The sequence below is a fragment of the Amphiprion ocellaris genome, chromosome 1, assembly GCF_022539595.1.
Source record: "Amphiprion ocellaris isolate individual 3 ecotype Okinawa chromosome 1, ASM2253959v1, whole genome shotgun sequence".
Taxonomy (NCBI): domain Eukaryota; kingdom Metazoa; phylum Chordata; class Actinopteri; family Pomacentridae; genus Amphiprion; species Amphiprion ocellaris.
Window position 1 is genome coordinate 34,799,681 of NC_072766.1, and position 25,777 is coordinate 34,825,457.

The 25,777-nt window shown below is 39.3% G+C and overlaps 1 protein-coding gene and 6 non-coding genes across 7 annotated transcripts in view; 6 read left to right on the forward strand and 1 right to left on the reverse strand.

The window, feature by feature from the left end:
* si:ch211-71n6.4 (para-nitrobenzyl esterase) overlaps positions 1–25,541 on the reverse strand; it is a 38,092-nt gene extending 12,551 nt beyond the window's left edge. The window contains exons 1-8 of the mRNA XM_023279226.3: positions 25,439–25,541; positions 22,188–22,458; positions 20,555–20,975; positions 11,384–11,491; positions 9,876–10,072; positions 5,634–5,833; positions 5,492–5,550; positions 974–1,141 (exon numbers count right to left, since the gene is read on the reverse strand). Coding sequence (XP_023134994.2) covers positions 974–1,141; positions 5,492–5,550; positions 5,634–5,833; positions 9,876–10,072; positions 11,384–11,491; positions 20,555–20,975; positions 22,188–22,451 — 1,417 coding nt within the window. The 5' untranslated portion in view covers positions 22,452–22,458; positions 25,439–25,541. The remainder of the gene's footprint in view (positions 1–973; positions 1,142–5,491; positions 5,551–5,633; positions 5,834–9,875; positions 10,073–11,383; positions 11,492–20,554; positions 20,976–22,187; positions 22,459–25,438) is intronic.
* trnan-guu (transfer RNA asparagine (anticodon GUU)) lies at positions 14,325–14,398 on the forward strand. Its single transcript has one exon. It is a non-coding gene; the product is annotated as a tRNA-Asn (tRNA).
* trnan-guu (transfer RNA asparagine (anticodon GUU)) lies at positions 15,537–15,610 on the forward strand. Its single transcript has one exon. It is a non-coding gene; the product is annotated as a tRNA-Asn (tRNA).
* trnan-guu (transfer RNA asparagine (anticodon GUU)) lies at positions 17,554–17,627 on the forward strand. Its single transcript has one exon. It is a non-coding gene; the product is annotated as a tRNA-Asn (tRNA).
* On the forward strand, positions 17,978–18,051 carry trnan-guu (transfer RNA asparagine (anticodon GUU)). Its single transcript has one exon. It is a non-coding gene; the product is annotated as a tRNA-Asn (tRNA).
* Positions 19,306–19,379, forward strand: trnan-guu (transfer RNA asparagine (anticodon GUU)). Its single transcript has one exon. It is a non-coding gene; the product is annotated as a tRNA-Asn (tRNA).
* Positions 19,810–19,883, forward strand: trnan-guu (transfer RNA asparagine (anticodon GUU)). The gene has a single exon. It is a non-coding gene; the product is annotated as a tRNA-Asn (tRNA).
* Positions 25,542–25,777: the final 236 nt, after the last annotated feature.

Below are 25,777 nucleotides of genomic sequence, written 5' to 3' on the forward strand. Positions count from 1 at the left end.
TCCGCAGTGACATGGGGCTTCTGCTATAGTCTGACAGCTAAATTAGATGATCTGAAGCTCATTTTTAGCATTAATTTATCTCAGTAGTCACCCAGCAGGATGTAGATCCCTGCTGGTTTTTCGCTGCAGCCCTTTAATCATCATTAAACATTGATTTGTTTTAAACCTGGAAAACAGAGTAGCTCATGATTTCACTCTCTGAACCCTAAAACACACCAGCAGGTTAAAAAGGCGTGTTATCTTTCTTTTTTTTTTTAATGTCAAAATTACACCATTTAGCACAGCAAGAAACTGTAAAAACTGAAAAAAACAGCCGGGTGTTTAACTTATTGACATTCTTTGAACAAATCAGATGTGACATGAGGTTGTGTTGGAGAAATTAACTAAATCTAATTTCTAAATTTTGATATTTAATCAAAATACACAGAGCAGAGAGGAGATGACAAGAGAGACTGAGAGGGAAATCAAACATATTTGATCAATACAACAGATTCAACATTACCCAAAAATGCTATAGCGAGGACCAAGTTGTCAGCAAGCTGCTGGTGAAATACCTTTTTAGGGTTGCAGAGAAGTGCGAAAAGCAAAGTTTGTAGGGGTTTTAAAAATGCAAAATGTAAATACCTACAGTGTATGGATCCATCATTTTTTCCAGTATTGGAAACACGGATATGTTGGCACATACTGGTTTAATTTTTGTATTTTTCATAAAATAAATTAATAAATGTACCTTTTCTTTTTTTCTTTTAAAAAAAAAATAATTTATGGCATTATAAGCGTATTGCACTGCATAGTTAACAGCTTTCAGTTATCTCTCCTTCTAGTCATGGTTGTACTTTTTCCACCGAGGTGCAGGACTTTATAATGCAGTGAAAATGAACCCACAGCGAGTAAAAAACACCCGGAAACTGCTTGGAGATCAGCCGTTTAAAGCCGTTTCTAATGGCAGACCTCGTTCAGTGCAGTATTTTACCTGCAGCCCTCCCGGCCAGGTCGCTGTTGGGGCAGGTGACCCTGATGTCGGACACCATGGTGGTGTAGGCTCGCTCTGGGCAGCGGTCTTTGGTGGGACAGAATGCTGAGCTCGGGTAAAGCTTTAACGCCTCTTTGGGGAGATTCTCACCGAAGGACTGAAGTTTATCTGAGAAAGCAGAGAGAAGACAGACACGGGTAAAAATGTAATAAATACAGCATGTTACAGCATGTTAGCATTCATATTTAGGTTGCTGTGAGTAAAACGGATGACATGAAGTGACTGCTGATATTGTTTTTGTGCAGAAATCCTGATGATGTTTCTGGATTAATCTTTATCTGATAAATTTTACAACTGCAGAAGCCTGCAAACTGTTCCGTGGAGCCTCGTCTCCCACCAATCAATCTGCAGTAAATATTTAGCCAGAAGACGCCCTGGACCAGTCTTTTTAATAAACTTGTTAATCCTGCTCCTATTATTGGCAGTCATGTTGTTATCTCTACATATACTAACAGCGAGAATCACAAAACATTGGTGGAAAACATTTAATTGAACTCGAGGGAGAAAAGCAGTTTTTGATAATAGCAGCACAGGCAGGAGGTTGGGAGCCACAGCGTGCACACAAAAATAAATATCTTTAAATATACAGGAGCCCTGAATCCACACACAACAGAGTAGCTTCGATTTTAGAACCCGGACGGCCTCTCATGACCAACATGACATAACAATTGTGTACGGATTTAAATTTAATGACCTTTTCATTAGTTCTAAAAGGAAAAAAAAAACATCCCCAAGGCTAAAGAAAATTCTACAAACCACTTTGCAAGTTCATTAAAATTCAGAAGCTTTCGCACAACAAGAGCTCAACAAACTGGTTATGAAAGCCTGTACTTCTGTTAATATTGAACCCAGTTCTTGGTTTAAAATGTTAGTGATTCAATTATTCCTTGTGCGCTGTCCATAATCAAGTTCTCAGAAAAACATATCTCAATCCTTCTTGGCAGCAGAGCTAGGGATGTTAATGATTTAGTCTTTAACAATTTATTTAATTAAAATATGTTGACCTATAAGACTGATGAACATGCACATCAGACAACGTATTGAAGATCAGCTGCAGCACAGTTCCATGTTGGCAAGCAGAGAGCATTTTGGGAGTTTGGCTAGTAAAGAGCCACCATGAGAAAGCCTCTTGTGACGCTTAATGCCTACCGACCACAATTCTCGGTTTGTCACTAAAACAACATAACTGTGGTCCAACAGCTGACTCCATTAGAGCGGCCCAAATGTCATGTGACCGCATTCAAAACCTCTACTCACGGAACGATGGTCATTTTATGTTTTTGGTTAACTGGCTGATAAAGCTGCTGATTATGTGTTAAGAAAACTGCTCAAAATTTGCATCCATAGACAAAACCACGGGCATTTTTCTAATTTGCCTTTAGGCTATGGCTAGGAGATCCACACTGCAAACGTAGTCTTCTGTTGATATGTTTATGTGAGGTGTGCGCAGAAATTACACAAAAATGGTAATTTTATTTAAGCTACAACTATACACTATCGTTCAAAAGTTTGGGGTCACCTAGACAATGAAAACTCACACTTTTATTCATGTGCTAACATAATTGCACAAGGGTTTTCTAATCATCAATTATCCTTTCAACACCATTAGCTAACACAATGTAGCATTAGAACACAGGAGTGATGGTTGCTGGAAATGTTCCTCTGTACCTCTATGGAGATATTCCATTAAAAATCATCCGTTTCCAGCTAGAATAGTCATTTACCACATTAACAATGTCTAGACTGGATTTATGCTTCATTTAATATTATCTTCATTGGAAAAAAAATGCTTTTCTTTCAAAAATAAGGACATTTCTAAGTGACCCCAAACTTTTGAACAGTAGTGTATGAAACAAGGCTTCCACTTTGGGATTTTGAAACTCATAACTTACTGATTTTGAGCATCCTAGTCTCCTCAGTCCTCCTGCCTGTGACTAACCAAAATCAATCTTACTGAAATCAATCTGAGTGAATGATTTGCTGGTATCAGCTGACAGTTGCTTCGTAACTTTAACTCTATTGTAATGATGTTAGCTTAACTGTATCATACAAACGTTGCACTTTGCAGGGTCCAATAACTGAAAACATAACGAGTGGTCGCCATCTTGTTTTACCACAACCCGACTGCACAGGCACTGCAGGTGTAGCAACTATAAATATATATTCACCAAGCACGTTCTGAATATGTGATGTGATGACTGCACTTTAGTTTATAAATCCACCTCATTATTTATGACAGGTGACTTTTTTCTAATTTTCTAGCTGTTTTTAAAGATTGTTATTACTGTTTTTGCACAGCCTTGAGAAACAGTCACTCGGCATTTCACTGCAAGTACTGTATAGGCATGAGACAAACAAAAATGCTTGAATCTTGACGTGTTTAGTGTAGCCAAAGTGTTAGAATCAGTAGCAGCTGTCTTAGATAAACAGTGTTTCAGTGTGTTTCTGTCCTCAACAGAAACATTTCATCTCAGAGTCTTCGATTAATGCAAGGTCACTTTCAAAAAGCAGCTGAAACCCTATTTGTTTTGATTTGCTTCTGTTCATTTGATTAGTTTTTTTTTTTCTTGGCTCATGTCTTGATCTAGTTGTCTGTACTTGAGGACAGTTGCTCTGTTAGTGGCATCTGCTTCTAAATGGTCCCATATAAGCAAAACTTACTTCCTAACCTACTTTCTGTGCACATCAGCTGGCATTACATACGTGGATTTACGATTTACATGCTCTGAACGTGTAATGTTACCATCTGGCACCATGCACCATTAGAGCTCACATACTTAACCTACGGAGACATTATTGACAGTTTATTACACGTGAAGCCTTGAACCTTGAAATCCACAGGGCCAAAATATTTTGCTCTAGTTTGTATGTGTACCTGTAAATTTAAATGTTTAGTTACGCAAGTATTCTGAGCGATTTTACTGCGTTGTAGATTTAACTGCGCACAAAAAAATAGATTGCCATTTTTCTTCAGCAATTTATAATTAAATGTGGAGTATGAGAATTTATAATTTGATAGTTTTTATAAGATTCAGCTGATGTCTCCTCATAATCTGCTACCTGCCTTTTTTTTGTGTGTGCACAAAAAGGTCTGATGTTCGTATACAGCCAAGTGTTTTCAGTCCTTTTATAGTCAAAGTTATTTAAGTTAAACATGTCTAAAAGAGTTTTTGAAGCTGCCACGGAGTACTTAGATTAATGATGATTTAATTCTCAAGTAAATTTAAAGGGAACTTTTAAAACATGTCAAAAAAGTAAATAAAAGAGAATGCAAATTAGCCATGTTTCAATTAGCGGCTTTGAAGTGGACAAACTAGATTTTTTAGAGTTGTCAGAAGGTGGCAGTATCGGTTACATATACATGGATGCACTATACCGAGTAGAAGAAGGCAAAAACAATTACATGTATTGAATGAAATCACCTGCAAAAATGTATGTAACTGTCTTACTTTGGAGAAGCTCACATGGATCCTGCAGGTACGTAATAAACTCAGGGAGGACTTTGTGATGTTTCTGAACAAATATTGCTGCTAAAAAGTGGGAACTGTGAGGGAAAAGTGAGGGACTCTTACCTGTGTGTGTCTATCTATTAATGTGACTGCATGCAGTTGTGGCATGTTAAAATTATACAAAAACTAGGAATAGACCGATTATCAGCCTGGCCGATTATCATTATTTTTATTGATAAATTAAATGTGCTACTTCAGGTCTGATACAGCTTCCTCGGTGTCTGTCGTCACTCTGTGGAATCAGAAATGTTTCTCAAGCAGAAACTGAACAAGGAACACAAGCCGCTGACACAAACCAGGAAATTAGCTCCTCTCACAGTGGCTAAGGCTATGCTAACTGCCAGCGGCTAAGTTAGAAGGCAGCCACAGATTAACCTGAAACAGAGTCTGGAAAACAATAATTAGTAAAGCTTTAAGATCTGGACCTTAGTGGGCAAGAAAAGTGGTAGGACAGTGAAATATTAAGAAAATAGAGGAACAGCAGATAGAACTGCAGGAGACAAACTGATTAATCTCAGTTGATCTCACATAAACAGAGGAGAGCGTCCTAATTTAATCGCTCCTGTCTCTATTTTACATATTCAGTTACAGTCACCCTTATTAATGAAGAGGTCTAGTTATGAATGACAGGTTCCCTGCTATCACATCCTGTTGAAACAGTACATTTAAAGCATATTGCTTCCAAATGTTGGTTATTGGCTTTTCTTGATTACCAATAATCGGCTACAGTATTGACCCTGAAAAACCCACGTTGGCTGACCCCTAACAAAAAACTTACAAGATCCAACTTTTACATTTTGCCAACATTTTTTATGGAAAAAAAAGCAGCGTTCAGACACAAAGTCGTCACATTAATGGAAACAAGAGCATGTCTGAAAGAGGTTTTAGTGGCAACATCCACTGACAATTTAGCTACCTACAGCCACCTACATGCTCTCATTGATGTTACCTGTCACAAACCACTGGTAGTCGCCCCATGTCCACATGGAGATGTTTTCAAATGGAGGGCTGTGGAGGAAACACAAAGACTGAGTTTAGTTCGAACTCAGCACCAGCTGATTGTGAAGAACGTGAACCAGGTGAGCTCTAACCTGAAGTCAACTTCCTGTTCCGTCGTCCCGATGAGCAAAGGGACGTCATTGTAGCTTCCCTTCTTCTCCCAAACCTCGAAAGGTGGAGCTTCGAGGACGTATCCATCAACCACTGCGACTGGGCCAATGAAGTGGCCTTTAGTGGGGAGGTCTACCAACTCATCTGCTGCCCAGGAGGGGTACTCCTGCCACGGGACGGCCTGGGAAACATCAGCATGAATATCAATGGACTAAAATAGAGTCAATGTTCAATTTCTGTATATCCTTTACTGCAGCGGCGTCTAGTGTGTGACACAAGTTGCTTACCAGCCAAAACTAATGGTACGTGTCCACAGGGGCATTTTTGCTCGCATGGAAACGCACAATCTGAATATTGCCTGTTTGGTGGGCGTGTCATTTGTGGGCCAGTAGGTGGTCACATGACAGCCCTTCAGACCGCCACTCTGGTAGAAACGTTGGACCAATATTGCAGCTCCATTGCAAACTTTCTCTTTTATTACGAAAAGCTTTCAGCGAGAAGTATTTCTGAAAGCATTTGAGGCAAGAAAATACGCTGCTGAATCTGTCCTCATTTTAGTTCAACCACGACTAGTTTAGACGTTTTATGAAAGTTTCATGAGAGGTCGGACCTGTGCTCCCCGCGCCTCATTTGTATAAAGTGGAAGTCAAGTCTACTTTATGCAAATGAGCTGCGGGCAACTCTGGGGCGACGCGCTGCAACACAACCTGCATGCAACACAGTGTGTTTCACATAAACAATTAATGGGATGTGACAAACTGATGGATCCTGTGGACAATTCCAAGAAAACAAAATGTATGCTATTCAACTGGACAAACAGTGTCTCCAGCCCCCCAAAGATCACCTGTGCAGATGGCTCAGATCTGGAGTTCATCAACTCCTGCAAGTACCTTGGTCTCTAGCTGGACTCCTGACTTTCTTCTGCTTCTCACATCAATATTCTTCAGGCTGAAATCAAATACAGACTGGGGTTCCTTTACCGTAATAAGGTCTCCCTTACTTACTCTGCCAAAAACACTCTTGTGAAGATGACCATCCTCTCCATGTTCGACTACGGTGATGTCATCTATAAAATGGCCCCTAAGTGGCCCTTAACAGGCTTGATGTCCTTCATCACTCAGCCATCCATCTTGCTACCAGTGCACCTTTCTCCACCCACCATTGTGACCTTCACAAACTGGTGGGTTGGCCCTCCCTTTACACCATGCGACTCCAACACTGGCTTCTACTCATCTAAAAGACCCTATCAGGGAAGACACCTCAATACCTCTCCAGCCTCCTACAGCCCTCCCATAACAACTACCACCTGAGGTCCAGTGATCTCATAACACTCATTATCCCCAAGGTTCACACTGTCTTTGGCCAGAATTCCTTTTGTTTGCTGCAGTTGCTGCAGGATTGGAATTCCCTCCAGAAATCTCTCAGTCAGCTCTTCCATTATTTTACATGTTTAAGCAGAAGCTGCAGCAGACCCCAGGTGACTGCTGCACATGCTGACTGTTTTCACTGAATTATTAGCATTAATCTAGGTTGTTTTAATCTCTGTTTAAACACTTGTGTGTTCTTTGTTGTATATGTATTGTTTGTTGTCGTTATTCCTGCTGGGGCCTCTTACCAGGTCATCACTGTAAATGAGAAATTGTTCTCAATTGGTCCTACCTGGTAAAATAAAGAAAAAACATGTATCATACGAACTCTTATTGCACAAATACTGGTCTGAAAATGACTGGTGGTGTAAAGGCTGCAAATATGTAAAATTAGAATTAACAATTAAATGTTTTCTATTTTTAATACAGTCAAGTGCATTACGTGTCTAAATTAAGACAGTGGAGATACGGACAAGGCATTCAAAATACCGCAAGCAGTCGCACAATTTTTAAACAGGCACATCAGTGGAGGACCTGTTATGTAATCATCCTTGTGCAGCTGTAAAAACTCTCTGTAGAGTCTTGTCTTGTGTTTGGAGCCATTTTTGGAGTGCAGAGTGTCTTTCTGGGGTCAGGAAAAGGCTACATTAATGAATAATGTTGTTTAACGAGGTGTGAAAGGAAGCTTATTTCAACCAGTTGGTGTAATAATTGAAAATTCATCTGTTTACTTAATCTTATGAATCACAACTCAAGTCAAGTTTTTAATAAAAATGTTGCAAAAATAATAATAAAAACAAGAAAATGCATAAATAAGATGCAAAGTCTTCTTTTCTCCCATTCTGAGTGGCAGCTTGAAACATTTACTGTGACATTTTAAAACAGGAAAGAACAGGAAGATGTTGCACTTATAAAACTTTAGCAGTCATCAGTGCTTTGTATTATTCATAATTCATTTGCAGGTTGCAGTTGCAAATGTTAAACTGAAGCTCTTCCTAAATGAAATGGCTTTGTTCCTCCTCAGAGGATCTTGTATTTAATAAATCCTGATGGGGGTTTCCGAGGGAAGGGGGTGAATACCTGTGTTTAATCACGGCTTCAGATTTGTCTCTCCATTATGTTTAGTGTCTCATTTGTTCATTAAGTTTCACAGTAAAATTTGTGAAGTTCAGGTCCTCTGATACCTGGATGTGACTTTCTAATCCATCAGAATGAAAAGGCAATTTTAAATTTTGTCAAAATGTCTTTGCTGATCACATAAGAGAGAGATAAGCTATGAATTAGATGTTTTATGAAATCTTCAAATATTAAAGAGAATGTTAAAGAGAATAACTACCTAATGCAATATTCTGTTATTAGATTTCTTTAATTACTGAACATCCTCTCTCTGAGCCCTTGGCTCTTTTTAATTTTTTCTTTACACAAAACTCTGCATAGATGAGTGCCAATAAAAAGTATTCACCTCTCTTAAAAGTTTTCCTCTTTTATTGCTTTTCAAAATTAAATCACGGTCAATTTAATTTATCTGTCTGGACAAGATTTTAACAAAAAAAGACTCTTTCTTGTGAAAGTGAAAACAGATTTCAAAGTAATTTCAACTAAAAACTTAAAATATAGGCATCAATGAGCCTTGTACATCTGGACAGTGCAATTTTATGCCATTCTTCTTTGCAAAGCTCAACTTCTGTCAGGTTACACCTCGATCGTGAGAGAAGAGCTCTTTTCAAATCTGGCCACCAATTCTCAGTTGGATTGAGGTCTGGGCTCTGACTCGGCAACTCCAGAACATTTACCTTGTTGTCTTTAAGCTATTTCTGTGAAGCTCCCATTGTCTTGCTGGAAAACGAAACCTTCTCCCAAGTGACAATTCTCTTGCAGACTGCATCAGGTTGCTCTTTCAGTGATCACTACACTTTTCTGCATTCATTTTACCCTCTACCTGCTGCTGAGACACATCATGATGCTGCCACCATCATGCTTCATAGTAAGGTTGGTGCGTTTGTGATGATGCATGCTGTTTGGTATATAGTCTGATGGCCAAAAGCTTAATTTTAGTGCCATCAGACCAAAGAACATTCTTCCAGTTGACTTCAGAGTCTCCCACACACCTTCTGGCGATCACTAGACAAGATTTAATATGAACTTAATAGGAAAACACTGATTTTCTCTTTGCCACTCCCCCATAAAGCTTTGACTGGTAAAAAACATCTGATAGCTGTAAGCACACAGTCTTCTCCATCTCAGTCACTCAAGCTTGGAACTCCTTTAGGGGAGTCATAGGCGTCTTGGTGGCCTCTCTCACTCATCTCTTTCTTGCGCTGTCGCTCAGTTTTTAAGGATAGCCTGTTCTTGGTAGATTGCCATATTCCTTCCTTTTCTGATTGAGATATTTAACTGCATTCAAGGGATATTCAGCGATAGTATTGCTTGCAGAGTACTGCTCTTTTATTTTCATGGTGTAGTTATATCCAGGAGTGGTGATTCACCAGTGACTGGACCTTCCAAATGCAGACGTCTTTGTTGTACAATCACTGAGAAACATTCAATGCACTCAGATAATCCCCATTTTACTAATTGTATGACTAACACCAATTGGCTACACTTGTGTAGAATTAGATAAGTCACTTTAAAGGGTGTGAATAATTATGTAATCCCTTGTTTTACATTATAATTAACTGACATTACTTTGTAGAAATCTATTTTCATGTTGACACGATTTTTTTTTTTTTTTTTAAGTAAATTCTTGTCAGAAAGCCAAATTAAACTGACTATGAATCAATGTTAAAAAGCAATAAAAGAGGAAAATGTCCAAGGGGCGATTAATGCTTTTTTGAGGATCCGAATCTTGCTTCTTACCTGCAGGACTTGTTTGACAGAGAGACGTCTGAGACATGCCACATCCTTGCAGCTCGTCTTTCTCAGAAACACCAGGTTGTCGGACTCGGCTTGTTCCAGCGTTGCGTTGTAGATGCACGAGCCGCTCATGTCCACCGCCGTGTGGAAAAGACCTTTGGCCAGCGGGGACATCATCAGGGTCCACACGGAGGTCCCACCTTCACCAGACCAAAAAACAAAAACAGGTGAGCTGCTGATTCGTTATGTGGAATAAGCCATAAGCCAGCACCTCTATAACTATTATCATAAAATAATTGTGTACACTTAAACAAGTACCTCAACAGTTTCCCTCCTTCATATCAAAGATTTTTTTTCTTCACTGCAGCTGTGAAAATGATAAATTATCTACTTAGGTGCTAGTTCTTGCTTTTAAATCCTCTTTGCAGCAGTCATTGCCGTGTTGACACCAGCATGTGCAGTTTCTTTACATGTGAAACCAGCTGCTCATCAATGCTCTGAAGCGCAAAACCAGCTGGTGGGTTGGAAAAACAGGTTTTCATTTTTTTTTAACAACAAAATGCAAAAATTACACCATTTGTAAGCCAGAAATCACAAAAACAAAAAGAGTCATTTTCATCAGGTTTTCACCTTTCCAATGTTACGTGTGGTTTCATTAGGAAAATTAACCAAATCTGAGCTTTAAAATTATGATTTCATCAAAATCACTATATTCTTCACCTGTAATTCAAAAATTTGCCAAAAATTAACTGCTTGATTAGATTCAGTAAAAAAAAAAAATTCTCAGCTACTCAGCTCCACTGAGAAGCCATGACTGACTCAGCTGTGTTTGTAGAGTTTTCAGCTGAACTGCAGGCAGTGTGTACACAGAGCAAAGAGGAGACGACAAGAAGAAAACAAAATGGACTGGATCAAAAAACATAAATGCAGGATGGCTCAAAAATGGTATAGAGGAGCAAGTTTTTCGATGATACATTCAGCATGGTGAAACATGTTTCTGTAGTTGATGTGCAGAGTAGTGTGAAACAGTTTGTAGAGTATGTAGGTAAATATCCAGAACCTGTAGAGCCACCTGGGAAAATGTTGTACATGTTGAATCCAGTTTTTCCAGACATTCAACCTGTGTCCCACTGCAGAGAAAACATGTCTGAGTTCTCTTCACTTCTAGCCATGGTGGCACTGTTTCCATGGAGGTGCAGGACTTAATATTGCAGTGACAAACAAGCCCACAGTGAGGGAAAAGCTACAGAAACTGCTCAAAATTCAGAGGGTTAACTTGATTTCCCTTAAGATTCACACTGATAATTGTATGTATTACTAGGAGCTAGTGGCTACCGTAACTTAAAACTAGGTGTTAACTTTGTTGTATATAATCAAACACCTCATGTAGGAGTCTTTCTGTGGCTTTAAACCTTTTCTGATTTCACTACTAGTGTTACTGTGTGTGTGTGTGCAACCCAGCATGATCTAATGACACATTTCGTTTACTTTTTTGTTTACTGCTTTCATACCTGAGCTCTGTCCAAATATGGTGACTTTCCCAGGATCTCCTCCAAACACGTGGATGTTCCTCTGGACCCACTTCAGAGCTGCGATCTGGTCCAGGAAGCCATAGTTCCCTGTGGAGGAGAGGGAGGCATTGATTAGCAACGAGAACCTGCTTTGATGTGGCCTTGTTTCCGGCGTCCCATTTTCTCCACTGTCAGAAACAAAAAAACGGCTAAATTTAACTCGTTCAAGCTGAGGGAGTGAGGAAATGGGGCAGGGAATTAGGAGTATTCAAAATTAGAAATTGTGAGCGGCTCCTGGAAGATGAAAAAGACTCGCGTGCGCACCGTCACCACGCCATCGAGTCACACGAGGCTCTCTCATTTAACGGGTCGCTTCATATCAAGGTCACAGCGGGCATATTTAGATTATGTAACAGAAATTACCCAACACACCAATCTGCATCCCACAGCGTGCGAAAATGCAAACATTAACGGAGGCGGCCTGAGAAAAGAGCTCCATTTATCCAGATCACATTAACATCCATTAAGAACTCACACCTTAATGGAAAGGTATAGGCTTCTCAACATTCAGCTGCACTAAGAGCACAATGTAAACACCATAAATATTAAAAGGCTCCGCTTCAAGTGGTAAACTGCTTGTAAGAAAATGGCCACCATTATAACTTCTTTCACACTGAGCGATTTAACAGAAGCTGTTAAAAGCTCACAGCAACTACGACTATTTCTTGAACTTTGTAATCCTAATTAGTGCTTTTAACCGAGCATGTGAAAATGTTGGCTTATTCAAACTCTGCTGCATTTTACTGGCCTTTAGTCCAGTTTATTTGGACAGTAAAAGCGCTGATATCTCACCTGTGGTGTCACCAAACAAAAACAATAACAGATCTGAAAATGGGCCACAACTGTGTCTCGGTTTCTTACTACACACCTACACTTTTATAAAAATTGTTCATCGTAGCACAAAGCAGCAGTTACTGGTTTGTTTAAGGCTCTTTGCCAAACTGTGTAACACACATATGAGTTTTAATGCCTCAATTTTATGCATAAGTCCAGTTATATTTGTCATGGATCAATCACATAAAAAAATCTTTAGCTTCGAGAATCTATATTTGGATAATCTGCCTGGCGCAGTTGGAAATAAAGGATCACACAAATACAATATGTTGTATCTTCAGCTTTCTTGTTGATTTCAATTAATAAACTAGTTTAATAAATTAATCTTTACAAAATTAATTTAAATATTAAACTTACAGGTATTTAACTGCAACAAAACATGGAAATTTCAGTAAAATCAAATCAGTTACTGCTACTTTGCAAAGCAACACTAGTTACAGTGACAGGGTTGTATCGGGTGTGACTTTCTTCTCATCATGACTTAAGATTTAACTATTGTCATATTTAATATTTAGGGTGATGGAGCATTAAAATTTAGCTGCATTTCATGCTTGCCGTTTGAATACAGCGTCACATTTGCACATAGCGGTGCACATTAAAAGGAACAGTTATTTTCTGGATCTTGATGCGCTTTGGTTTCTTTTTGGCACAGAGTTTGAGAAACATGCAAAAATTGAGTGAATGAGACTCGTCATCAACACAAATTCAGACGACATTTAAAACTAGTTAAGATCACAAGATTTGCAATGGTAGGCGCAATGACATCTTAATGGAAAGGTTGGTGGTTTGAGCCCCACCTGAGATGTTTTGTGCTCAAATAATCAGTAAATTCCATGGAAAAGGTGACTATTGTTAAGGAACAACAGTATGAATGCAGCATCACAAAAATGAAGAGTTTAGCTGTCTGACACTGTTTCACCTTGTTGAGTACAGTTCTTTTAAGCATTTCACCTCTCATCCAACAAGGTTCCACAGTTCTAACTGACTGATCATGAGTCCCAAAAATTATTCTCCCTCCACCACACATGGCTAATGGCCTGTTAATGACCCAATTCTGGACTGCCTCATAGTGTGATGGTTTTGAAACTGCCAGGTAATGTAAGACAAAGCAAAGTACTTGTCGTACAAAATGGTGTAGAAAGATCATTTATATATGTGTGATCCTGCCGCAAGTAAACAGCCACTGATGTCTCTGAGGTGCAATCAGTCAGTGCATTCAGCTGTTAACTGAAAGGCCGGCAGTTCAAAACCACACAGGGATGTTATTTACCCAGTTAATTTTGATGAAAAGGTGATGATGATTTATTATAAGAACCTGAAACAACAGTATGAATGCAGTGTCACAAGAATGGCAGATTCAAGTTGTCTGACTTGTTTTATCTTGAGTATAGTTCTCAAAAGCAATTCACCAATCATCCAATAGTGTTCCACAGTTCTAACTGACTGATTATGAGTCCAAAAAATATTCTTCCCCCAAAACACCTTGCTAATGGCCTGTCAATGACAGAAGACTTAATGCCTCAAGGTGTGAATGGTGTTGAAACTGCCAGGTGAAGGATGAGTCAAGGAGTCAATGGTGGTTAAACTTTCCTGGAAATTATGTCAAGACACTGTTAAGAGTTCCCGATAATTGGTTTTGCAGACCCCCTCCTCTGTTTGAAGATAGATTTTCCAGTTTAATATTGATGGTTTCCTTCACACATCTCTCAAAAACCATTCTTCCACAATGGGACTTGTTGTCCACATACTTGTAGTAAGATCATTATGGATGCTTGATCTCACCACCACTCAAAGGCCACAGTTGTCTCTGTGGTGCAATACAAAATTCAGACTACATTTGAAACTAGTTGAGGCTACTTGACTACTTCTAGTTAACACTGGAGTGGAGCTGCCTTAAATTGCTTGGTCTTTTTGGCTGAGATATTAATATCAGGGTTGGTGATATGAAGCAAGGTGTCATCAGCATAAAGAGATAACTTGTTGCGTCTGTCTTGCACTAACGTCATTTATAGATGTGACTTCTAGCTATCCAGTCACCAAAACAGATGTCTCTGTGGCGCAATTGGTCAGTGCGTTCGGCTGTTAACCGAAAGGTTGGTGGTTCGAGCCCACCCAGGGACGTATTTGTGCTAAAATAAGTAGTTAACATGATGAAAAAGGTGGCTGGTTAAGGATTAAAGAACATAACAGCATGATTCTGGTGTTGCAGAATGATTCAAACATATTAGCATAAGCATTACACCCAAAATTAATTCAGGAAAATCAGAGTACAATTGAAACTGTCACTTATGCTTTCTACAAAAACAAACAGGTGGTTTCTGTTTTGAGGGTAGGTAAGGATTAAAAGTTGAGAGCAATCACACTTCTACACAGAAGCTACAGTGTCTTTATGGGGTAATCATTCAGCACATTTGACCGTTGAGCAAAAGTTTGGTGGCTGGAATTCATCTGTCATCAGCATTAAGAAACAACTTGCTTCACCCATTTGTTCCACTAATGCAACATATGCATGATCCTTCCTGAAGTTAATAGTAAAATCTGGTGGCTGTGGACTGAAACACGAGGACCCAACCACCAATTTCAGAACATAAACTTTTTGGAGCTGTGAACAACTGGCTAATGCCTTTGTCAGTGAACCCAAAAGTTGGTGAATTAAGTTCATCCAGGGATGTTTTATACTAAATAACATTATCTCTGTAATTACAGTTTTGGAAAGCCTTTTTTTTTTTTTTTCCTTTTTTTTTAGTTTAACACAGATGGCTTCCTTCCCTTCTCTCAAACCATCTGTCTTCTCTCTCCAGAATGTCAATTATCTGTACAAATATAATCCATGGATGTATCAGCATGCCACCATTCAAAGGCCACAGATGTCTCTGTGGTGCAATCAGTCAGCACATTTGGCTGTTAACTGAAAGGTTGGTGGTTTGAGCCCACCCAGGAACATTTGGTGCTTAAATTGCCACTTAATGTCAGGAAAAAAGTGACTATGTTCAAGAATTACAGGAATGTAGACTCTTCATTCTGTGATGCTGTCTGAAATTGTTCTATCTTTTGAGTATAGTTTTTGAAAGCATTTCACCACCTATCCAAGGAGTCAGTGGTGATGACTCTTTCAAGGGATTCATCTCAAGAATTGTTATAAGTACCTGATAACTGGTGTCACAAATCCCCTCCTCTATTAAGAGGTACCCAAACCCACATATTTGTCAGAAGCTCATTTCTCGATGTGTAATCTTGCCACTACATAAAAGCCATGTACGTCTCTGTGGCGCAATCGGTCAGCGCATTCGGCTGTTAACTGAAAGGTTGGTGGTTCGAGCCCACCCAGAGACGTTTTGTGCTTTAATGAAAAGCTAACATGGTTGACATGCAAAGAAACCTACCATAACAGTCTGTGGTAAATGAGAGTTGCCTTGACATCCTAATATCCAAAGCAAATCGATACAAAATTCAGACTACATTTGAAACTAGCTGAGGCTACTTGACTACTTCCAGTTAACACCAGAGTAGAGTTGCTTTAAATTGCTTGGTCTTATTGGCTGAGATATTAATATGAGGTCATATGAAGCAAGGTGTCATCAGCATTAAGAGATAACTTGTTGCATTTGTTTTGTACTAACGTCATTTATACATGTGTCTTCTAGCTTTCCAATTGACAAAAGAGTTGTCTCTGTGGTGCAATCAGTCAGCGCAATCGACTGTTAACTGAAAGGTTGGTGGTTTGAGCCCACCCAGGGACGTTTTGTGCCAAAATAAGAAGTTAACATGATGAAAAAAGCGACTGGTTAAGGATTAAAGAACGCAACGGTATGGTTCTGGTGTCATGGATGTTTTGTGCTTTAATGATGAGCTAACATGGCTGAGGCTTAAAGAAAATTGCCACAACAGTCTGACTGTGGTGTCACAAAGGGAATGAAAGTCACCTTAATATCCTAATATCCAAAGCAAATCAATACGAAATTCAGACTACATTTGAAACTAGTTGAGGCTACTTGACTACTCCTAGTTAACACTGGAGTGGAGTTGCCTTAAAATGCTTGATGTTTTTGGTTGAGATATTAATATCAGGCTTGGTGATATGAAGCAAAGTGTCATCAGCATAAAGAGATACCTTGTTGCGTCAGTCTTGTACTAATGTCATTTATAGATGTGACTTCGAGCTATCCAATCACCAAGACAGATGTCTCTGTGGCGCAATCGGTTAGCGCATTCGGCTGTTAACCGAAAGGTCGGTGGTTCGAGCTCACGCACGGGCATTTTGTGTCAAAATAAGTAGTTAACATGATGAAAAAGATGATTGGTTATGGCTTAGAAAAAGCTGGAGTGATGATATGGTTCTGGTGTTGCAGAATGAATAAAACATATGAGAATAAGCATTACACCCGAAATTAATTCAGGAAAATCAGACTACAACTGAAACTGTCACTTATGTTTGAACATGAACTTTTTGGTGCATTACCTGATAACAGCTGGCTAATGCCTTTGTCTGTGAACCCAAAGGTTGGTGAACTAGGTCCATCCAGATATGCCTTATGCAAAATAGCATTATCTCTGTAATAAAAGATTTGAAAAAAGTATTTTTTTCCAGTTTAACACAGATGGCTTCCTTCACTTTTCTCAAACCATCTCTGCTCTCTGTCCAGAATGTCAAGGACTTATTTCATATCTTTGTTGAAATATAATGTATAGATGTGTGATCTTGCCACAATTTATAAGTCATATAGGTCTCTGTACCGGAATCAGTCAGTGCATTCGGCTCTTAATTGAAAAGGTGGTGGTTCAAGCCGACTCAAGGCATTTTGTGCTTCAATAGCCAGTTAATATCAGGGAAAAGGTGAGCATAGTTAAGTATTAGAAAAACCTAGAACTGAGACTCTTCATTCTGTGATGCTGCAATCATAACTGTCTGAAATTGTTCTACCACTTGTATATAGTTCTTGAAGGTGTTTCACCACTTATCCAACAGGGTTCCACAGTTCTGACTGACTATGAATCCATAGAATTTATTCTTCCCCCTAACACACGACTAATGGCATGTTAATGACCCAAGACTGACATACTCAAGGTGTGAACAGTGTTGAAACAGCCAGGTGAGGGATGAGTCAAGAAGTCCATGGTGGTGAAATTTTACAGGGAATGATGTCAAGACACTGTCATCAGTTCCTGATAATTGGTGCTGTAGACCCCCTCCTCAATTAGGAGGTACCCAAACCCACATATCTGTCAGAAGATCATTTATGGATGCATAATCATGCCACAATATAAAAGCTGTACATGTCTCTGTGGCGCAATCGGTCAGCGCGTTCGGCTGTTAACTGAAAGGTTGGTGGTTCAAGCCCACCCAGAGACGTTTTATGCTTTAATGATGAGCTAACATTGCTGAGATTTAAAGAAAAATGCCAAAATAGTCTGACTGTGGTGTCACAAAGGAAATGAGTCGTCTTTACATCCTAATATCCAAAGCAAATGAATACGAAATTCAGACTACAATTGAAACTAATTGAGGCTACTTGACTACTTCCAGTTAACACTGGAGTGGAGTTGCTTTAAATTGCTTGATCTTTTTGGCTGAGATATTAATATCAGGCTTGGTGATATGAAGCAAGGTGTCATCAGCATTAAGAGTTAACATGTTGCGTCTGTCTTGTACTAACGTCATTTATAGATGTGACTTCTAGCTATCCAGTCACAAAAACAGTTGTCTCTGTGGCGCAATTGGTCAGCGCGTTCGGCTGTTAACCGAAAGGTTGGTGGTTCGAGCCCACCCAGGGACGTTTTGTGTCAAAATAAGTAGTTAACATGATGAAAAAGGTGACTGGTTAAGGATTAAAGAACATAACAGTATGGTTCTGGTGTTGCAGAATGATTAAAACATATCAGCATAAGCATTACGTCCAAAATTAATTCAGGAAAAATAGACTACAATTGAAACTGTCACTTATGCTTTCTACAAAAACAAACAGGTGGTTTCTGCTTTGAGGGTAGGTAAGGATTAAAAGTTGAGAGCAATCACACCTCTACACAGAAGCCACAGTGTCTTCATGGGTTAATCATTCAGCACATTTGACTGTTGAGCAAAGTTTGGTGGCTGGAATTCAATTGTCATCAGCATTAAGAAATAACTTGTTTCACCCATTTGTTCAACTAATGCCATATATGCATGATCCTTCTTGAACTTAATAGTAAAATCTAGTGGCTGTGGACTGAAACACGAGGGCCCGTCCACTAATTTCAGAACATGAACTTTTTGGCACATTACCTGATAACAGCTGGCTAATGCCTTTGTCTGTGAACCCAAAGGTTGGTGAATTAACTTCATCCAGGGATGTCTTATATTAAAAATAATTATCTCTGTAATAACAGATTTGGAAAGCATGTTTTTTCATATTTCCCAGTTTAACAAAGATGGCTTCATTCACTTTCACTCCTCCCAAACAATCTGTCTTCTTGGTCCAGAAAGTACTTTTTAAATATCTTTGTAGAAGTATACTTTAGGAATGTATCATGCCTATCATGTCACTATTTAAGGAACACAGTCGTCTCTGTGGTGGTTCGAGCCCACCCAGAGATGTTTTGTGCTTCAATAGCCACTTAATATCAGGGAAAAGGTGACGAAGGATTAGAGAAATCTAGAACTGAGACTCTTCATTCTGTGATGCTGTCTGAAATTGTTCTATCTCTTTGAGTATAGTTCTTGAAAGCATTTCACCACTTATCCAACAGGGTTCCACAGTTCTGACTGGTTATGAATCCCTACAATTTCTTCCCCTCCAAACACATGACTAATGGCATGTTAATGACTCAAGACTGACATACTCAAGGTGTGAATGGTGTTGAAACTGCCAGGTGAGGGATGAGTCAAGAAGTCCATGGTGGTGAAATTTTACAGGGAATGATGTCAAGACACTTTTTAAGTACCTTATAATTGGTGTCGCAGACTCCCTCCTCAATTAAGAGGTAACCAAACCCACGTTTGTCAGAAGATCATTTATGGATACATAATCCTGCCATTATATAAAGCCATATATGTCTCTGTGGCGCAATTGGTCAGCGCATTCAGCTGTTAACTGAAAGGTTGGTGGTTCAAGCCCACCCAGGGACGTTTTGTACTTTAATGATGAGCTAACATGGTTGGGATTTAAAGAAAATTGCCAAAACAGTCTGACTGTGGTGTCACACAGTAAATGAGAGTCGCTGTTACATTCTAATGTCCAATGCAAAATTCAGACTACATTTGAAACTAGTTGAGGCTACTTGACTACTTCCATTTAACAGCAGAATGGAGCTGCTTTAACCCTTTGATGCACAACATGTGTCAAAAGTGATCCATATTCAATGGAAAATGTGTATCTCTTGACCCATGTTGTGCATCAAAGGGTTAAATTGCTTGATCTTATTGGTTGAGATGTTAATATCAGGCTTGGTGACATGAAGCAAGATATCATCAGCATAAAGTGATATATTGTTGCGTATGTCTTGTACTAACGTCATTTATAGATGTGTCTTCTAGCTATGCAATAGACACTACAGTAGTTTCTGTGGCGTAATCGGTCAGCGCATTTGGCTGTTGACCGAAAGGTTGGTGGTTCAAGCCCACCCAGGGACGTCTTGTGCTTAACCAGCCATGCAACATGGTTGAGAAACTGCAGAAACAGTCCAAATGTAGACTTGCCATTATATGCTAATGTCCAATACAAATCAATATTTGAAAGAACCATCATATAAACATGTCAAACACCATCTGCAATAAGGGCTGAATCTCATTAGCTGTGTCAAAAGCAAAAAGTCACAGGAAGCCAAGCCTCCTATTCAATGAACCGATGCAATACTTGTAAGCACTTTCATAATATGTACAAATAAGTGTCTGGCAAATGAAATTGATGGCACTCTGTTGTCCAATCAAAAGCCATGTGACTGAGCGGTGACCTCTGTGCAAATATCCCACTGACAGACATGATTGGAGGGATCAGTATTCTGTTCTGAGCATTTAGAAATCGGCAACACAAAGTGACACCCAAAGACAAGGTTATGTGTGAAAACGATTCTAAAATGAAGCCCCATCCCACAAATATGATCACAGGCAACATCTGCACACAGCTGTTTGTTCTGCAAAATCCTTAAAATGTATACTAGCTCCAGAAAAACTGAGATCAGATCATGGTCATTTGTGTTGCAAGTTATGAAACAACCAATGTGCTGCACATCTTGTAAGACAGACACCAGCAAAAACATGTAATTTCAGCAAGCAGTAAAACCAAACATCCTCCTCTAACTGACCTGAGGTGTTTCTCGGAGAACCTTCTCTCAGCATCTCCAGAGCCATGAAGCCGAAGGCGTTGAGTCTGTAGTTGAAGCTGACGTAAACCATTTCCGTGTCAGCGGCGAGCTTCTCCGTGGGTGAGTATCCCGGCTCCCCTCCACTGAGCATGTGCAGGTATCCTCCATGGATCCAGACCATGACGGGCAGTTTGGCGTTGGGCTGCAGCGAAGGCGTCCAAACGTTGATGAAGAGGCAGTCCTCCTGGCCCATCACCTTCCCTGAGCTCGACAGCGGCCTCACCTGAGGACACATGCTGCGGAAACGTCCGGCGTCGGACACCGTACTCCGGCAAACCGGATCAGCTGGAGGAGCCCAACGCAGGTCACCGACAGGCGGAGCAGCGTAAGGTATCCCCTTAAAGGAGTAGGCTCCATTTTGCTGCAAGACAGGAATTAAAAAGTGCTGATAAATGGAGTTTAGTGGCAGTTTATTCCAGTTGAGCCAATTTTCTATATGGTTCAATTGGTTGTAATAAATTTCAACCACTTTAAGATATTTTCTTAAACTGAAAAAAACAACAAAATATTTGCATCTATAAACTTCTGTTCTGTTGTGTTATTATTGTTTTGTTTAATAGCATTGTTAAATTTGTTTTTTTATGTTAAATAGCCATTTATTTCTCTTTTACTGCCATTCAATTTTAAGTGTCCCTTAATTTATTCTACGTGCCTCTGCACTATTAAAAGATAGCTGGTTGTCTGTCAATGTGTTCTGAGGTTTAAAATAAATAAAATCAATTCATACATATTGATATTGCATTTTGGTCCTGCACCATATAACATTTCAGCATCCTTGTTTATTTGACTGTAGTTAAATAAAGTCTGCTGACATACAGGCTGCACACGTGTACAGCAAAATGAGAGAGAACCAGGAGAGAAAACATGAAAATGAAGTTTTGGCTGCAAAAAGGGAGAGTTGTATGGAAGTATTTCAGCTACAGAAAGGACCATGTTGACCAAAAACAGGCACTCTGTAAGCAGTGACTTGCAATTGTTGCCACCACACAAAGCTTCACCACTAATTTAAATCAGCACCACAACGCTCTGTGTTATTGTTATTGACTTAACTTTCCTGTCAGTTAAACATCCTGAGTAAACAATTACAGTGTTCAGATTTTAGGAAAAGACAAACATGTAAAGGTAACGTTTTAGATTACAAAAAGCACCATTCACTTCACATTGAACACACATTTCCCCTCCTGCTGCCGCTTCAACCAGCTGTAATGAGAAAATAAGAAGCTGCACTTTTTAGTGTTTCTGCAGAATAAGCACAAATCCTAGCTGCTGGGTCTTGATAGGGAAGTGAAAGTGAGTTTGTGTTGAGGTCAACTGTGAATTTTTGTAGATTAGAATTTGCCTTTTTGCTGGTTTTAGTAGGTTAAAGTGAGATTTGTTATTAGAAAAAAAAGCTGTTTTAAAAGGTTGCTGTAATGTTACGTATCTATGGATGCTGCATTTATTTATGATAATTGAGCATGTATGAAAAGATGACTGTGAGATTGTTTGTTATATCTTGTATTTATGACAGTTTACAGGATTTTTCTCTCATAATGTCACATGGTGTAAGTCCACATTAAGAGTCTAAACTCACGTGTCGTCCTCTGAACTCTCCGCAGTCCGTCGACACCTGAGCAAGGCCCGGCGGCAGTGTTTGGGCCACGTATCCCAGGTAGGTGGCGAGGATGAGCAGAGCGAGGACGATGAGGCAGATGAGGAAGATGCAGCGTCTGGACAGCACCAGGACGGGGCTGATGTAGTGTCTGTGACGGACATACTGGACCTCCTCCTCTTCCTCCTCCTGCACCAGGTAGCGGTACTCGGTCCTCTCCGGGACCTCGAATGCATCCTCATTCATCTTCGCTCTGTGACAGAAAACAGAAGTGAACTTCACCTCAGACAAGATCAGAATAAAGAGGGATTCACGGTGTACCTAGAAATACCTGCCAGATAATCAGAAACCTCCTCCTCCCAAAACTTTCTGACATAAGATGGGGCTCGTCTGTCTCCAACTATTTACTGTAACTTTCCGACATTCAAAATGCACTGTAGAGATGCAACTAGCACTTATTTTGATTATCAATTGATCTGTTTGTATCTATAAAAAGTCAGAAAATGGTGAAAAAATGTTTCTAATAGCTCAAGACAACATTGTCAAATGTCTTGTTTCGTTCACAACCCTAAAATGTTCAGTTTACTGTCACAGAGAAAGAATAAAAACAGAAAATATTCACGTTTAAGCAGCTGGAATCAGACAATTTACATGTTTTTTCTTAAAACGTTAGTCATACTGATCAGTTGATTATCAAAATACCTTGTAATTATTTTAATAGATGACAACTAATCAATTAATAATTGCAGCTGTGATGTAAATATTGAACTTTCAACTGTTTATGACCATCAAGCAACTGAACTGCTGGAATAACATGTTGCAAAAGATCAAATGGTCAGATTTGCTCTGTTTAGTAGATGTGATTTAAAATGGATAAAACTGGTATTTTTCTATCAATCTACCCTAAGTAATTCATACTGACAAAGTGAAAATATGTCTTTAGAGATGTTTCTAAATTTAGGCAAAATTAAAAAAACTTAAATCTCCTTAGCAAGAGCATTAAGACTTCTTGATTCAGGACTGTCTGTCTTCTTGGTTTAGTCTCTACAGGTTCTGCACACTATTTTGTCAGTTTATGCAATTCTTCATGCAGATCCTCTCAAGCTTGGTTAGACTGGGTGCCCAGATAGTTCAACTGGTTGAGTGGGCAACCCATGAACAGAGGCTATAGTCCCTGACACAGTGGCCTGGGTTTGATTCCAGTTCAAAGCCCTTTGCTTCAGGTTTTCCCTCCATTCTTCTCCCTACTTTCCTGTCTGCCTCTCAACTAACCTGGCCAAAAACATAACTTTAACCCTTTGGTGCACAACATGGGTCAAGAGATACCCATTTTCCATTGACTAATGATGAATAAATAGCACGCATATTGTTACTACTGCCACATGTCACCCCTTCCTTCCATTTCCCATGGTTACCCACAATTCTTTCATCCTTTGGTCCCGTCTGTCATACCCCCGTCTTACCTTTTGTCATCACACCTTTGCTATGCAGTTGTTTACCCTCTTGTTGTGTTGTTTTACCCTCGGTTACTGATTAGCAACTATACGCAAATTAACCACTGTCCACCTTGGTATTTACTTACAACCCCCTCCCGACCCTTTGATCCATCCGCTGATATGTTCCTTTTGTTTTACCCTCTGTATTTGCATAAAGCCCCTCCCTATTCTTTGATCCATCCATGACATTTCTATAAAATGTGTGCCCTGAAAATGCTGTGGGTTGACTTACCTTTGCAGACCCATACTCTGTGTCGGTAAATCCACCGTATTACTGGAAATACTAATAAAACATACCATTACAGTGAACTTTGAAGGACCAAGAGTGAAATTTCTTCAACACTATGGGTCACTTTTGACTCATGTTGCACATCAAAGGGTCAAAAAAAAGCTTGGCTAGACTGGCTGTAAGTGTCATAACATGATGCTGCCGCCGCTGTGCTTTACAGTAGGGATGACATTAGCAGCTGATGAGCTGTGCCGCCATTAACCAGGCACAGCGCTGAAAACAGTTCAGTTTTTGGACAAAAAAAAGAGCCTCTTTTTCATGTACTCAGAGTTGATAAAATGCAGTTTGACAAACTCCAAACAGCATGTCTTGCCTCTGTCTTCTTGGATTTGAGGAGTTTATGTCATTCCACCAAAAGATCCTCTCAAGAAGGGTTAGACTGGATGGAAGTGTCATAGCATGATGCTGCCGCCACCATGCTTCACAGTAGGGACTATATTAGCAGTGCTGCTGTTCACTAGATGTAGTGCTTGGAGTTTTGCACAAACAGTCCAGTTTTTGGACCACAAAATCTTTCTTTTTAAGCTCTCAAGAGTTCTTTAAATGCACACAAAGGTTGTCAGTCTTGGGTCTGCTGTAATAAAAGTCCCGGTGTTACAATACTACTGGCGTTTCATGTTTATTTAAACCACTGTGTCTCTGCAACACTCAGAGCTTTGGAAATGGATTAATAGCTTCACCGTAATAAATGCCTCACTTTTGTTATTATTGTGGAGGTCTGCAGAAAATTCTTGGACTCCATGGCTCAGTTTGTGTCCTGACAGCTGTGAATTATGAGTCCTTGTATATTGTAATTATGGTTAGTTTGCTGCGAGTGGACTCCAATCAATTCCGTAGTGTTTACTGTTGAGTAGTTTTATCTAATAAGCACTTGTTATGTGTTTCTTCCTATGATCCATTTCTACAACACTTCCCTCTAAAACTGGGTGAAGTAGGGGTAAAACGTGACTGAAAAGTAAAAGCACCTCAGTAAATGTGTACGTGACTAAATGTCCTGAACACAGTAAAACGGAAGAAGAAAAAGACTGTGTGATGAACAATTAACGGACAACAATAACTGACAACACAGAAAAACACGGTGCTGGTTCAATTAGCAGCGCCGGAGAAACACTTTTCTATCAATAACTCGCAGTTTTTGGTGAAATAATAAATAAATTTCAGCTACTGTTGACTCTGCAGCTGCTTTCTGATGCATTAACTGCCAATTACTGGACTGAAAATTAAATGAGAAGACACAGAAAGGAGGTAAAACAGCAAATAAAACGGAGTTTTATCCTGCTCAGTGTCAGTTGCTGTCAAACTTCATTTCCACCTTTCATTGTTTTCGGCTCTAATTCACAGTTTTTCTGTCGTTTAATAAACTTCGTTGAAGTTCGACGGCGTCAAAAAAAAAAGAAAACTTCAAAAACTGCTGCAGAAGAGAAGAAAAGAGCGGTTCTGTTACTCACCATGTCCTAAAAACTCCCACAGGATGCGAGGATAAAATCTACAAACACAAAAGTTGACGCATTTAGTTTCCAAACTGGGCGGAGTGCGCATGCGCACTGGAACCTGTCCATTTTTTGGACATTTAAAGGGACAGTACACAAAAAAAGTTTGGACTGTCAATAATAATAATAATAATAATAATAATAATAATAATAATAAGAATAAGAATAAGAATAGTAATAATAAATATTATTTATTTTAATTGGAATTTTTATTTTATATATATATATATATATATATATATATATATATGCATTTTTATATAGCACAAAAATCTAAAAATACACAGTGAACTTCAG